This window comes from Jaculus jaculus, chromosome 9 (genome assembly GCF_020740685.1).
Source record: "Jaculus jaculus isolate mJacJac1 chromosome 9, mJacJac1.mat.Y.cur, whole genome shotgun sequence".
In the NCBI taxonomy this organism is placed as follows: Eukaryota; Metazoa; Chordata; class Mammalia; order Rodentia; family Dipodidae; genus Jaculus; species Jaculus jaculus.
Window position 1 is genome coordinate 120,489,514 of NC_059110.1, and position 12,717 is coordinate 120,502,230.

At 48.0% G+C, this 12,717-nt stretch overlaps 1 protein-coding gene across 3 annotated transcripts in view; it reads left to right on the forward strand.

The window, feature by feature from the left end:
* The window catches only part of Cyth1 (cytohesin 1), a 97,483-nt gene that overhangs the window by 73,597 nt on the left and 11,169 nt on the right, over positions 1-12,717 (forward strand). For 2 of the 3 annotated variants that reach the window (XM_045158582.1, XM_045158583.1), the window contains exons 3-9: positions 475-539; positions 5,430-5,496; positions 5,736-5,854; positions 6,066-6,146; positions 7,162-7,274; positions 7,601-7,749; positions 8,158-8,270. In XM_045158582.1, coding sequence (XP_045014517.1) covers positions 475-539; positions 5,430-5,496; positions 5,736-5,854; positions 6,066-6,146; positions 7,162-7,274; positions 7,601-7,749; positions 8,158-8,270 — 707 coding nt within the window. The remainder of the gene's footprint in view (positions 1-474; positions 540-5,429; positions 5,497-5,735; positions 5,855-6,065; positions 6,147-7,161; positions 7,275-7,600; positions 7,750-8,157; positions 8,271-12,717) is intronic. The other variant, XM_004655239.2, reaches the window with a different exon arrangement.

The window sequence follows — 12,717 nt, forward strand, 5'->3', positions numbered from 1 at the left end:
TGTGCATTTGGCTTTACATGGTTATGGGGGAATCAAAACTAGGCCAAAAGGCTTTGCAAGCAAGTGCCAGAGTCTTAATGCATTTTTCCTGAGAGCCCTGGAGAATTTCTGCTCTCTGCTCCCTTACAGGACTTGGGTTGCAGGCATGCATGGCAGAATCCAAATGTTTACATGGATCAGGGGAATCAAACTCAGGCCTCTCCTGGCCCTGTATACATTGCTTACATAGTCTGTGTGCTTCCTTCTTAGCCTAGGTAATGTGCAGCAAGAAGCTGCCTTTCCCATCCCATAGACCTAAAATGTTTACTCTGTGGTAGGAGCCCATTCGGATTTGTTGAGGAAAGACCTCCAACTTCACCGTTTTGGATTTCTTTGCATGCCTTACTTGTTCCATTTTACCCTGTTTTGTGTGTTGGGGTGGGACAGGGAAGTGTATCACTTTGGGCTGTGCCTTAACTCCACTTCTGTTTGCAGAGGCTGAAGGACGAGATAGCAGAAGTTGCTAATGAAATTGAAAGCCTGGGATCCACAGAGGAAAGGTGAGCTCACCCTGATGCTGGGTAGGCCTTGAGGTCGTAGCGCCTCCGTGCACCCCACCCCCACCACTGGCCTGGCACATGGAAGGAGGAACCAGGCTTTCTGCCCTCTTAGTCCAGCATACAGGCCCTCTCCTCCTGTCTCCTGAACACAGTAGCTTGTTACATGTGTAAAACTGACCTAGAAAATCCAAAGGTTCCAGAATGCCTTAAAGTGGTCTCATATCGTTCTGTGAATTACTGTGTCTTCCCTTCTGGTGTCCACTGCATTTGTGTTTTAAGGTTTCTCTTTGTCCTTTGTACAAAGGAAAAGTTTAATGAATGCTGCTAATACAGTTTCAAAGGCAGGTAGGCCCGGTAACATACAGGCATGATATCAAGTTTATCTGCACCTCCTCAGTACTTAAGGGAGAATAATGTAGAAATGAAAGTACAGTGTAAAATGACAAAGACTATTTGTTCTTTTTTTTTTTTTCCTTTTAATGACATGTTAATGACTTTGAGAGTTTGGTTTTGAATGGGGTTTCCAGACCATTTCTAACTGCTTAATGCAATAAGGGCTACATTTAAGTTCCCTCCAGTCTCTATTTTTCTTAAGTCGAAGCCTCCCTGTCTGGCTTCATAAGGCCATGTGATTTGTGATTTTAAACTCGAGTGGATAGTTATGTTCCACAGAGCACATCCAGCTCATTACTTTCAGCCTCGGGCTATTGCTTGGGGTTACAGTTTTCTTACTTTCTATTTTTAAAAAGTTGTAGATGAAAAGAAATTGATAAATTAGACCTCTTCAAAATGTTAAACTTCTGCTCTTATAGATCTTTTAAAAATTATTTATTTATTTGTAAGCAGAAAGGGGGAGAGAGAATGGGTGTGTTAGGGTCTCTTGCCACTGCAAGTGAACTCTGACACATGTGCCACTTTAAGCATCTGGCTTTATGTGGATCCTCAGAAATTGAACCTGGGCCATCAGGCTTTGCATGCAAGCATCATTAACTGCTGAGCCACCTCTCCATTCTGAGTTTTAAATTTAAAAAATTTTTTTTCATTTGAGAGAGAGAATTGGTACATTAGGGCCTCAGCCACTGCATTCAAACTCCAGATGCATGTGCCACCTAGTGGGCATGTGTGACCTTGTGCTTATCTCACCTTTGTGTATCTGGCTTATGTGGGATCTGGACAGTTGAACATGGGTCCTTAGGCTTCGCAGGCAAGTGCCTTAACCACCTAGCTGTCTCTCTAGCCCTCCATCCTGATTTTTAAAAATTTGTGTGTGTGTTGGTCTGTGACATGGCATGTGTGGAGAGCAAAGGACACCATTGGGGTGTTTGTCCTCTCCTTCCACCTCCTTTTTGAGACCGGGGTCTCCTTTGCTTTTGCCACTGTGTGTCCTGTCTGGCCAGATTCTCCTGGCTCATCCTCCTTGCTGTTGGCTCATTGTGATTACAGATGCTTGTGTCACTTTGCATCTTCTTTCCATAGTGCTGGGGAATGGAACTTGGCCTGGCAGGCTCACAAGCAAGTACCTTTAACCCCTGAGTCATCTCCCCAGCCCTTATACTTTTTAAGGTAACTGTTGGGCTGGGGTCTTAATTCAGTGATAGAGCACTTGTCTAGAGTCAACATCCCCATTACAACCACCACAGTAAAAAGATACGTGTTGAAAGAAAGGACTAGGTGAATCACAGGGTAGGAAAGAATGTTGCAGCACGCACACTTGATTGGAGACCTGTGTCCAGAGGGAGAACATACGTGGCTCAGGAGCACAGAGGCAGCCCAGTGAGTGACAGGCCAGAGTCCTGAACAGGTACTGTGTAAGAGGAGCTGTGCTGTGCTGCACTCACGAAGAGGAGAGGGTGGGTGCAGGGTGAGACTGCTGTAGAGTTGCTTCTCCCCTGGGACAGCCACAGGTAAAGAAGCAGTTCAACTCCCAGGAACTTACTTGAGAAATGGAATCATGTCCACAGGAAGACTTGCGCCAGGCTATAATTCTTACTCAACTTTGCCAAGCTAGAAATAACCAGAGCCTACCAACAGGCGAGTACAGAGCCAGACTGGGGCCTTAGACTGCTGCCCCTCGGAGAGAAGCTGCTGCTCCTGGCAGCGCGGGCTGGGCACACGGCCGCCAGCCTGAACACTCCTGTCAAGAAGTCATGAAGCTCTGAGACGGAGAAACTAAGCTCCCTGCAATGGCAGAAACCATGACAGTAGCTCCTGTGCGTGCAACACAAGTGACCAGAAGTGGCCGTGGGTTTCATGGGGAGTGATTGAACAGCTGTTAAAACTGAACGGTGCATGCAGCACAAGTGCCTTGTGCTGGCTGCAGTTACCTTCCTGTTGCTGGGACAAAGCATCCCACCCGAAGCAGCTGGTGGGAGGAAATTGTAATGTGGCTTCCGGTCTCAAGGGGGAGCTCCCTGACGGCAGGGGAAAGCATGGCATGAGCAGAGAGGCTGGACATCATCTCTGCCACAGAAGATGGAATATAGCAACAAGAAAGTGAGCTGAGCTCTGGCAAGGGGGAGCTGCTATAACACCCCTAAGCCCACCCGCAACAACACACCTCCTTCAGCAAGGCTCCACCTCCCAAATTGCCACCAGCTGGGGACCCAAGCATTCAAAGCACATGGATTTATGAGAGATAGCTGATTCGGACCACCACAGTGCTGAATGTGAATTATCCCTGAATTTAAAGCATAAAAGGAGTTTATGTTTATGCAGAAAATTGGTTAACTATAGAAAAGTATGGGGAAAACAAATTTCCCATAATCACTAATCCAGATAACCATGATTAGTATTATGTGGGTTTTTTCCTTCTGTATTTTGGTGTCTGCACACATATTCAGAATTCAGGGTGTCATTTTCTTGATTAATTCTCTGGGTTCTCACAGAGCATCAGGGAACTGAAGACTCCAGGGAAGTCAGTGATTAGGCACCAAAAACATCAGCTAATGAACTTAAGACCTCTTATCAGCTGTATCTGGCACTGTGGTCCAAGTAGCAATAATTCAGTTATTTATGGTTTAAAATCTGGAGTTTTAAACTGGTTTTCCAGTATTAACTTTAGAAAGAAGAGCTCTCCCATAGGTCCCTGAGCATCTGTAGGATGGGGTTTGTTACGCAGGCAGAGAGTACACACGGGTTCTGGCTTTTCATAGCTAGGTTGTCATATTTTCAATTAAAGTCCTGATACCAACCTTTTGTAGAGAGGACCCTAAACACTCTTTGATCAGGTATAAACCACATACATCTTATCAAGCTTGAAACTTGCCTGAGGGTTACAGGCAGTTAGCCAAGGTAACACAGTAGTAGTACTAGAGCCTGCAGTGAACGTGGGGACGCCGCTTGGAGAGTTGCCGCTAAGATCCCAAGCTGGAGTTCAGGTCTTTGTGCCGGCGGGTAGGGATGGGAGCGACTCATGGGGGGCCGAAGGCATGACAGCCACCTGCAGTGATCGTCCAGTAGGCACGGTGCAGGATAGGTAGGGATGGGAGCTGACTCACTGCACTTCCCGTGAGTGTCCTGCCACCACTGTACCTACAGAGATCTGGGGCAACGCGTTGACGGCTGGGCTCTTGTCTGGGCTTGGTGGAGGCTGCAGCCAGTCTTCAGTGCATATGCAGTGGCAAGAGACCCTGTGTCAAAGAAGACAGAAGAAGAATGAATGCAGTACAGACTCCTCGGGCTTCTCTTCTGATCTTCCTCTCTGCCCCTGAAACTTCCCAGTGAAGCAGTGGCCAGGGCCTGCACCTCTGTTCACAAAAACCACACAGAAGCACAGGCTCCGCTCTGCACGGATGTAGTGCACCATAGCTGCTCTGACAGGACCCGGTGGAGTGTGCAAATGTGCGTAGCTAAGGTGCTGCCACCGCACGGGTGGGTGGGCCACACTTGACATGCGCAGTCTGTAAATCTGCATCTTGCAGTCTGATATGCAGTCAAGAAAACTGCTGTTACTTGGGAAGCTTCTTAAAAATTTACATATAAAAGTTAACACTTAACCCACAGCATCCAGCCCTAGGTGTCCACCCAAAAGAAAGAAACGTGTCCCCACAAAGACGTGCACACAGACCGATAGCAGCCATGCCCACAGCGACCTCAGGCCGCAGTCTCAGCGTCCGTCGTCTGGTGCGTGGCTCAGCAGGCCTCGTGAGGTACACACGTCGTGGGACGCTGTCAGCTGCAGAAAGGAATGTTGTACTGATGAACTTCGAGGCATTGTGCTGAGTGAAAGAAGCCAGGTGCAAAGTTCAGACAGTGTGTGATTCTGTTCATGTGAAATGTCCGGAAAGGCAGGTCTGTGGAAACAGTTGCCTGGGGTAGAGTTAGGAATGTGGGTTAACTAGAATTGGGTGTAAGGATCTGTGTTGGGAGGGGGCTGGAAATGTTCTAGATCTGAATTATGGTGTTGGTTGCAAAATGTAATAAACTTACTAAAGACCACATATGTACTTAAAATGGGTGTTTTCTATACTACACCAGTGATGCTTTCATAATAACTTCAACAAAAATCATATCAAAAACCCATTGGGCATAGTGGTGCATGCCTTTAATCTCAGCACTGGGGAGGCAGAGGTAGAAGGATCACTTTTGAGTTCGAGGCCAGCCTGAAACTACATAGTGAATTCCAGGTCAGACCATCCTGGGCTATCATGAGACCCTACCTTAAAACAAAACAAACAAAAAACACCATGGAGCTCATATATAAGGAGCAAGTGAGCACAGAGCCGGGGTCAGGGTTTCTGCGGGCCTCTGTTGGAGGTGCCACATCACACCTGTTGCTTCCCTAGACCAGTCTCTCAAATCCCCATCTGTCAGTGCTGCCCACAGGGACCGCATCCGCCTCCCAGAACTTGCCCGCTCCCAGAGCGCTAATGGCTGTGTTTTGTCTTTCAGGAAAAACATGCAGAGGAACAAACAGGTAGCCATGGGCAGGAAGAAATTTAACATGGACCCTAAAAAGGTAAGTAAAGAGGAGCCAACAGGAGACCACGGTCTTTCAGATGGCCTGTTTGGAGTTCAGGTGGAACCCAGGGTGCTTTTTACAAGCTGCCATTGTCTAGGACAAGCACCACGGTTAGTCCTGGCTGTGAGGCCATGACCCTGTGCAGTGGTGGGTGGTCATCGCATTGCTCCTCAGCCCACGTTCCCCATTGCAGTTGTTCAGGCCAGCGTCATTGCTTCTCTGTGGTCTTTCCCCAGGGGATCCAGTTCTTAATAGAGAATGACCTACTGAAGAACACTTGTGAAGATATTGCCCAGTTCTTGTACAAAGGGGAAGGGCTCAACAAAACAGCTATCGGTGACTACCTGGGGGAGAGGTAAGGCCTTTGGAGAAGGTGGGCAGAAGCTCCCATGTGCCCAAGCTCTTGGGAAGATTGTGGTCCTAAGGCTACCATGACTACACTGGTAACCTACCTTGTTTGCCAGGAGGCTTGTCTGACTTAGGACTTTGTTTGGGGGATGTTTTGGGCTCTGGATCAGCGGAGGACTGACTTACACGTCTCCTTGCCTCTTGTCTGTTCCTGACAGGGACGAGTTTAACATCCAGGTCCTTCATGCATTTGTGGAGTTGCATGAGTTCACTGACCTGAACCTCGTCCAGGCCTTGAGGTACGTATTTTCCACCAAGTTCTGTGGAGAGTGAGGCAGGCTGCGACCATCTGTCCCATGTGCCATTTGACTGAAGTGTCTTCAGGGCCGATTGTGAATATCTTGTGTTTTCATTTTCATTCTCATTTTATTTATTTATTTATTTTTGTTTGTTTTTTGAGGTAGGGTCTCACTCTGGCTCAGGCTGACTTGTAATTCACTATGTAGTCTCAGGGTAGCCTCGAACTCATAGCGATCCTCCTACCTCTGCCTCCTGAGTGCTGGGATTAAAGGTGTACGCCACCACACCCAGCTTGATATGTTTTGAAAGGAAGCTGTGCACTGATCTGTGACCGGAAGGACTGGACAGTCGGGTGGCAGAGTGACCCACCTTGAAAGCAGAGTCTGTGACATGCTCCCTCAGGAGACTCGGGACACTGCAGAGTCCTTAAATGTGGAAACCTGTCCTCAGTATAGAAAATTCTTTGTTTTTTTTTTGCCTCAAAATGGCTACTTATATGTTTCATTTTATTTTAGAAAGAAAAAAATCAACTTTGAATTTTTTACCAACCATTATTTTGTGTCTTTAGAGACACACTCTCTCTGCATTTCCATGGCTGTGGTCTAAATCATCCGATCGACTTGTGTCTGTGATTTCAGTAGATGAAACAAGGCAGACAGAATTAAGCCCGTGACCGTGCCTGCCTGTGACTTACCGGCTACAGTTGTCAACGCTCTGAGCTGCCACATAGCCTTAGCACTTGTTTCAGATGAGCATTGTCTGCATTTCAGTCTAGTGAGGTACTCTGAAGAGAAAAGCTGTTCTTTGGAATAGGAAAGTCTTAATTTCTCAGTTATTCTCAGCATCTCACCTTCAGCTAAGGCCGCAGTGATGGATACTATTTAAGTTCCCATAAAAACAGACTGAGCCCCCCCGCAACCGGCTCCCCTTACTCACCTCTGACAGTGAAAGTCCCCCGCAGCACACAGCAGCTCAGAGGCGACAGTACCCCCCTCCCACCTTGTCTTCACGCAGGCAGTTCCTGTGGAGCTTCCGGCTCCCTGGAGAGGCCCAGAAGATCGACCGGATGATGGAGGCTTTTGCCCAGCGGTACTGTCAGTGCAATAGTGGGGTGTTCCAGTCCACGGGTGAGTGAGGAGGCTCCCAGTAGGACTTTGTCTTGGCACTGGGTAATTTCTAAAACTAGAGGGCACAACTTCATGCTAAGAACAGTTTTTTAAGGTTCAAAAGATTTTATTATAGATTAGAGCTTGAAGGTTCCATCCTCAACATTGCTGAGGGAAAAAAATATAGGAATATAGATTGAGGTGCCTCAGAATTATGAAATTGATAGCTATTCAAAATTATGTTTCTTAAGAGCTGGGGAGATAGCCAAATGGGTGAAGTGCTTACTTTGTAGGCGTGAGGACCTGAGTTCTAGTCCCAAGACCCTCTGCTTTTCTCTCCTCTCTAGATACCTGCTACGTCCTCTCCTTTGCCATCATAATGTTGAACACCAGCCTGCACAACCCCAATGTCAAAGACAAACCCACTGTGGAGAGATTCATTGCCATGAATCGTGGCATCAATGATGGGGGAGACCTGCCCGAGGAGCTGCTCCGGGTGAGCAGAGCCAGAGAAGCTCATCAGCCGAGAAAGTGAACTCAGCACAGGAGGGAGAGCGCCCCACTTACTGAGGGGGGGCCGCTCTTAGTTCATGTAGCTATGTGAATAGCATGAGGAAACTGGCAGTGAGGCCAGCTATGACTCAGAAAGAGAAAGTGGCTGTTAAAACTGGAGGTTTGACTAGAAACAAAGCTGCTCTTTTCCTTCCTTAGTTGTCCATTAGACATTAATTTTGTCCCTGTGAACTGCCAGAGGGCAGAAGTGGTCATGCTCTTCCTGTAGTCTCAGAGTCCCAAAGGCGTGTTAGTATAGATCTGCAGTGATGCCTATGGAGTCAGTGGGGGAAAGGGAGGAAGAAAAGGTAGTTCTAGAATCAGAGACATGCAGTGTCATCTTTTATCTCAGAATCTGTACGAGAGCATAAAAAATGAACCCTTTAAAATCCCCGAAGATGACGGGAACGACCTCACTCACACTTTCTTCAACCCAGACCGAGAAGGCTGGCTGCTGAAACTCGGTAAGTCACCCCCTGTGCCGCGCTGTGTGGGTGGGCAGGTGGGGGCTCCTGCTTCCAGCTCTGGTAGAAACAGGCGCCCTGCAGAGACTCTGCCCAGGGTTCTGTTCTAACACAGGTCCACCTTTAGAAAGGAAGTGGCTTGCCCACCCATGCCCCCATAGGACACAAAAACTCTTGGGGACAGATGTTGACCTTATGACACTGCCCACGTGTGCCTGGGCCCTGCATGGCCACTGTGGAATTGATGGCCAGGTTCCTTCAGGCAGTTCCCAGTGACTTGGTCCATTTCCCATCTCTGTCCCGTACCCTTGGGAGGGTGACCAACCATGTCCATCTTTCTCCTTCCCATCCCCCGGATTTGTCCCTGGCACTCCTGCCCTACCCAGTGCATCATCACCTCCCTTTGCATCTGGCTCCCACAGGCAGTTGCATGGCAAACCTAGAGCCCTTGGCTGCAGCGCGATCCGCCGCACTCTCACTCACCCCTTCCAGTTTGAACCAGCCACAGTAGCGAGCCTGTCATTCAGAGCAGTGCAAGGTGCATCCTTCTTCCCTCTGCAGAGCAGTCTCTGTCGCTGAGATTTATGGCCCTGCCTTGCCAGGAAGGTGACAGAGGGACCAAACAGAAAACAAGTTCTCTAGGTTCTCATGCACGGTCATGTCCACGTGTGATTGTTTTATTGTTTCAACATACAGATCTCTGCACTGTCTGGTCATGAGATGAGATGTCCAATTTTTTTTTTTTTTAACTAGAGAGCACTTTCCAGTTTTCTTCTGCCTTGGCCCTTGATAAGCTAAATCCCTCCTCAGCAGGACACGTTCTTTCTGTTCACTGGACCCTCCTCTCCCGTTTTAGCTACTGCCCTGGTGACTAGTGGTCATTACTCTCTTGACCTTTACTATCAACATCTGAGAAAGCTGAGCCAGCATCTTTCCTTACTGCCTAGGCCCAATGGCACAGGATGCACATTTCCTTTGAAAAGCCCAAGTCTGTGTGCTTATTCACAATGACTTAATTCATGAATTCCCCTTAAAACACCACTTGAAGATTGGAGCCTGACATAGTCCTTGAATAAATCTTGAAGCCAGGGAAATTATTGAAGTTAAGGCTCTGAAAAATTTTAACTCCCTAGCAACCTTATATTCTGCACTCTCATTGTCAAGCAGATGGAAATAAAAGGATATGTACTGGAAAATTTAACTGTCCAGGTTTAGATGTTTTAGATTTACTTCCCGTACAAGGAAATTTGTTTAGATGCTAATGCTAAGTGTTCGCTTTGACAACCAGGTCCTAAAATTAGAACAAAGATTATCTTGGTTCTTGTACCAGGATGACATGCAAATTTATGAGGCATCTATATTAAAAAAAAAAATCAAACGTTGAAGAAATTTAAGTCAAGTGCCGTGATGCATTCCTGTAGTCCCTAATGTTCGGGAGGCTGAGGCCATGGGATCCCTGGAGCCCAGGAGCCTGAGGCCAGCTTGGGTAGTACAGTGAGACCTCATCCCCGAGAAAAAATTAACCAGTATGGGAATCACTGATTTTGGGGTCATTGTATTACTTTTTCTAAGCCTCCACCAAACCCGTCTAGACTCTTAGCCTGGTATTATCATTGTAGCACACTTAAAATCACTCTTGAGTGTGTGTGTGCACATGCATGGGGCAGGGCTTCCTGCTACCCGTAGTCATGTGTATATGTTCCTGTGTGCATATAGCCATATGCAGGTGTATTCTTGTGTGCACACGTAAATACATGTATATTCATGGGTGTACACGTGTGCTCTTTCACTGCACTAAAACGTGACAGCCATCTTAAAGAAGGCATTTCATTTCCCCGAAGTGTTGGGTTGTGGATGGGCTGACAGCATTCATTGCCTTACAAACATGGAATTTGTGGCAGCATTGGGCCAGGCTCCCCGATGGACGTGGCTGATCAGACAAGACAAGTGCCCGTACAGCCACGGGTGACTGCCTCCCCCTCAGCATTCAGGCTGACCTCCCTCCTCAGGCAGGTGTAAATGTGACTGATGCGTTGCACTTAAGATTAAGGAATGGGGTTTAATTTCTTTGTTTTAATTTTCTTTTCTCCCTCATTTGTATGTTTCCATGATTTTGGCTCTCCTTTTCCTTGCCCCAAACTCCAGGAGGTATGTAACCCTGCACCCAGCTTGCTCACTCTGCCCAGGCCACTGTCATTGCTGCAGCGTTCTCTTACTTTGTTATCCTTGGTTATTTTGTTTTTAATTGCTGGTAGTAGTGTTAATGCTGCTTCTAACTTACTGTACAGTCCCTAGGGAACTGGCCAGGATCAGGGCTTGGAGCAATTTTCCTGTGTTCCTGTGGTGGAGGAGAGTGCAGTGCACCAGCCAGCCAGGTCTAAGATGCAGAATAACTTGGCTGCACATAGGAATGCAAGAGCGCACACTCGGTGTGCTTGTAGAGGCTGAGGAGATACAGCTTGCTCTGGGAATTGTTGGCCAAGAGGATGCTGGTGTTGGAGCCAGTTGACACCTGTGTAACAACCTGGTCAAAGGAAGAAGAAAAAGAGAATCTTGATTTCCCAAAGCCATGAGTTTCTGACACCCTGCTTGACAAGTTAGGAAAAGACTAAATTAGATGACACTTAGAATTTTTACCTTTGCACAAAAAAGCAAAGTGTTATTTTCCCAACCCAAAATGATACCAAGTGAAAATTTAAGAAAACCAAACAAACCAGGAAGCCCTACGAACAGTCTTTTGATTCAGTTTCCTATGTCAGTGAAGGGCCTTATGGTAGGCTCTTTTGTTAATTTTTCTTTGGGTTTTTACTCTCCTTAAAACCCAAATTGGCTCCTTAATTCTATAGGTGTTGACTTGGGGCTGCCAAAGAACTCTTCAGATCTGTGCCTGAGCATGATTTCAGTAGAGTTGCTCTGAAAAGAATGAGCCTCCCCCAGTGTAACTTTGTGCATGCTGGGGGGTCAGGCGGGCTGTCTGACTGGCAGGAAGACAGCATCTGGCCTTCCTTGAGGGGGTCAGGGAGGGCCCAAGGAGCCTTGAAGAGGGGGTCCTGTGAGTTCCACAGGGACTGTCCTAGCGCACATCGATCTGTCTGCTTGCTCCATGTCTGTTTCTCTTTCCACGTGGAAGCGTTCCCCGTGGACCCACAGCAGTGCTTCGTGGTAGAGGACTCTGTGATGTGGCGGACTGTCCAGGGGACATAACCAAGCTTTTGCAATCAGGCCCAGAGCTTCCTCCAGCTTCGCTTTTTCCTCCTTGAATTCCTGCCATCTTGTTTCTTTTGGTGTCTGACCCACGTTTTCTGTCATCTCCTAAATCCCCATGTCACCTGGGCTAGTGTCCTGTGACAGAGTGCATGGGAAGTCAGCATGGGTTGACCATCCTTGAGTGCTGAGCCCTGTGTGGGAACTTGTCCACTGAGCATCGGGGTGCTCTTAGGCTTGGAAGTGGGGAGGAGGGGTTCTCTTTGAGTAACAAATTGGTTCCCATTCTGAAATATTCCTGTCTTCCTTCTCATTTGAATTCTGCCCAGCCTTTCCTGTCCATATGCATGTCACATTATCCACTCAGGGTTTTTCTCACTCATGCCACTTGACCTTGGGTGTTTCCATGAATCTTACCAGATCACTGTGAGGGAGAGACCTCACTGCTGGGTACTGCCCAGGGTGGGCAGCGGGTAGCACACTACCTCTGGGAACCCAGGCCTAAGTCAGGTAGCATCACGCAGTTAAAGATAGCTGCTTGACTCTCCAGAGCTTAGGCAGGCGCTGCAGAGTCCGCACAGCCCAGAAAGCCCAGGTCCCGACGCTGCCCTCCCCTCCACGGTGCGCACACCCCGCCCAGGGCTCGGCATGAGCCTGAGGCAGGTGCTGGCAGTTGGAATCAGTGCTACCCTGTACTCTGCCTGTTGGCACAGAGGGCAAGAGAATAGGCATGGTGGGCTCTCACCAGGTCTGCCCTTTGTGGAGTCTGAGGAAGCCATGCTTTGTGTAGGCTGGGTCCAAGCAAAAAGCTTGGATCAGTGTTCGGTGTGTGTGGAGTGCATGCATGCCTCATCATGGGCAGACCCAGGGTCCCTTTAGATGATTCATGTCAAGACAGTCTTCCCTTGACTGAGGTAAGTGTGGAAAAGAGGGGCCCTTAGCCACGATGGGAAAGGATACAGCTTCCTTCAAAGCAGGCACAGTTAAGAACATCACTCAGAGTGACATCTTTACAAAATCTTAAAGGCATGAAGAGAGACTGAGGGAGGCCGTCCCAGCCGGCCCCCATGGCCAGTGTTCACTTCTCACTGTTACGTCCACCTCTCAGTTACTCTGGTTCAGAAATGTCACTTGAGTCTGTAGTCAGGGTCTGAGCCAGCCTCTCCATACAGGAATCCTGCTGGTTCTGGCGACGGTTTGTTTCCAGGGCAGTAACCCGAGGGCTAAAGCTGGTGTAAAAATTC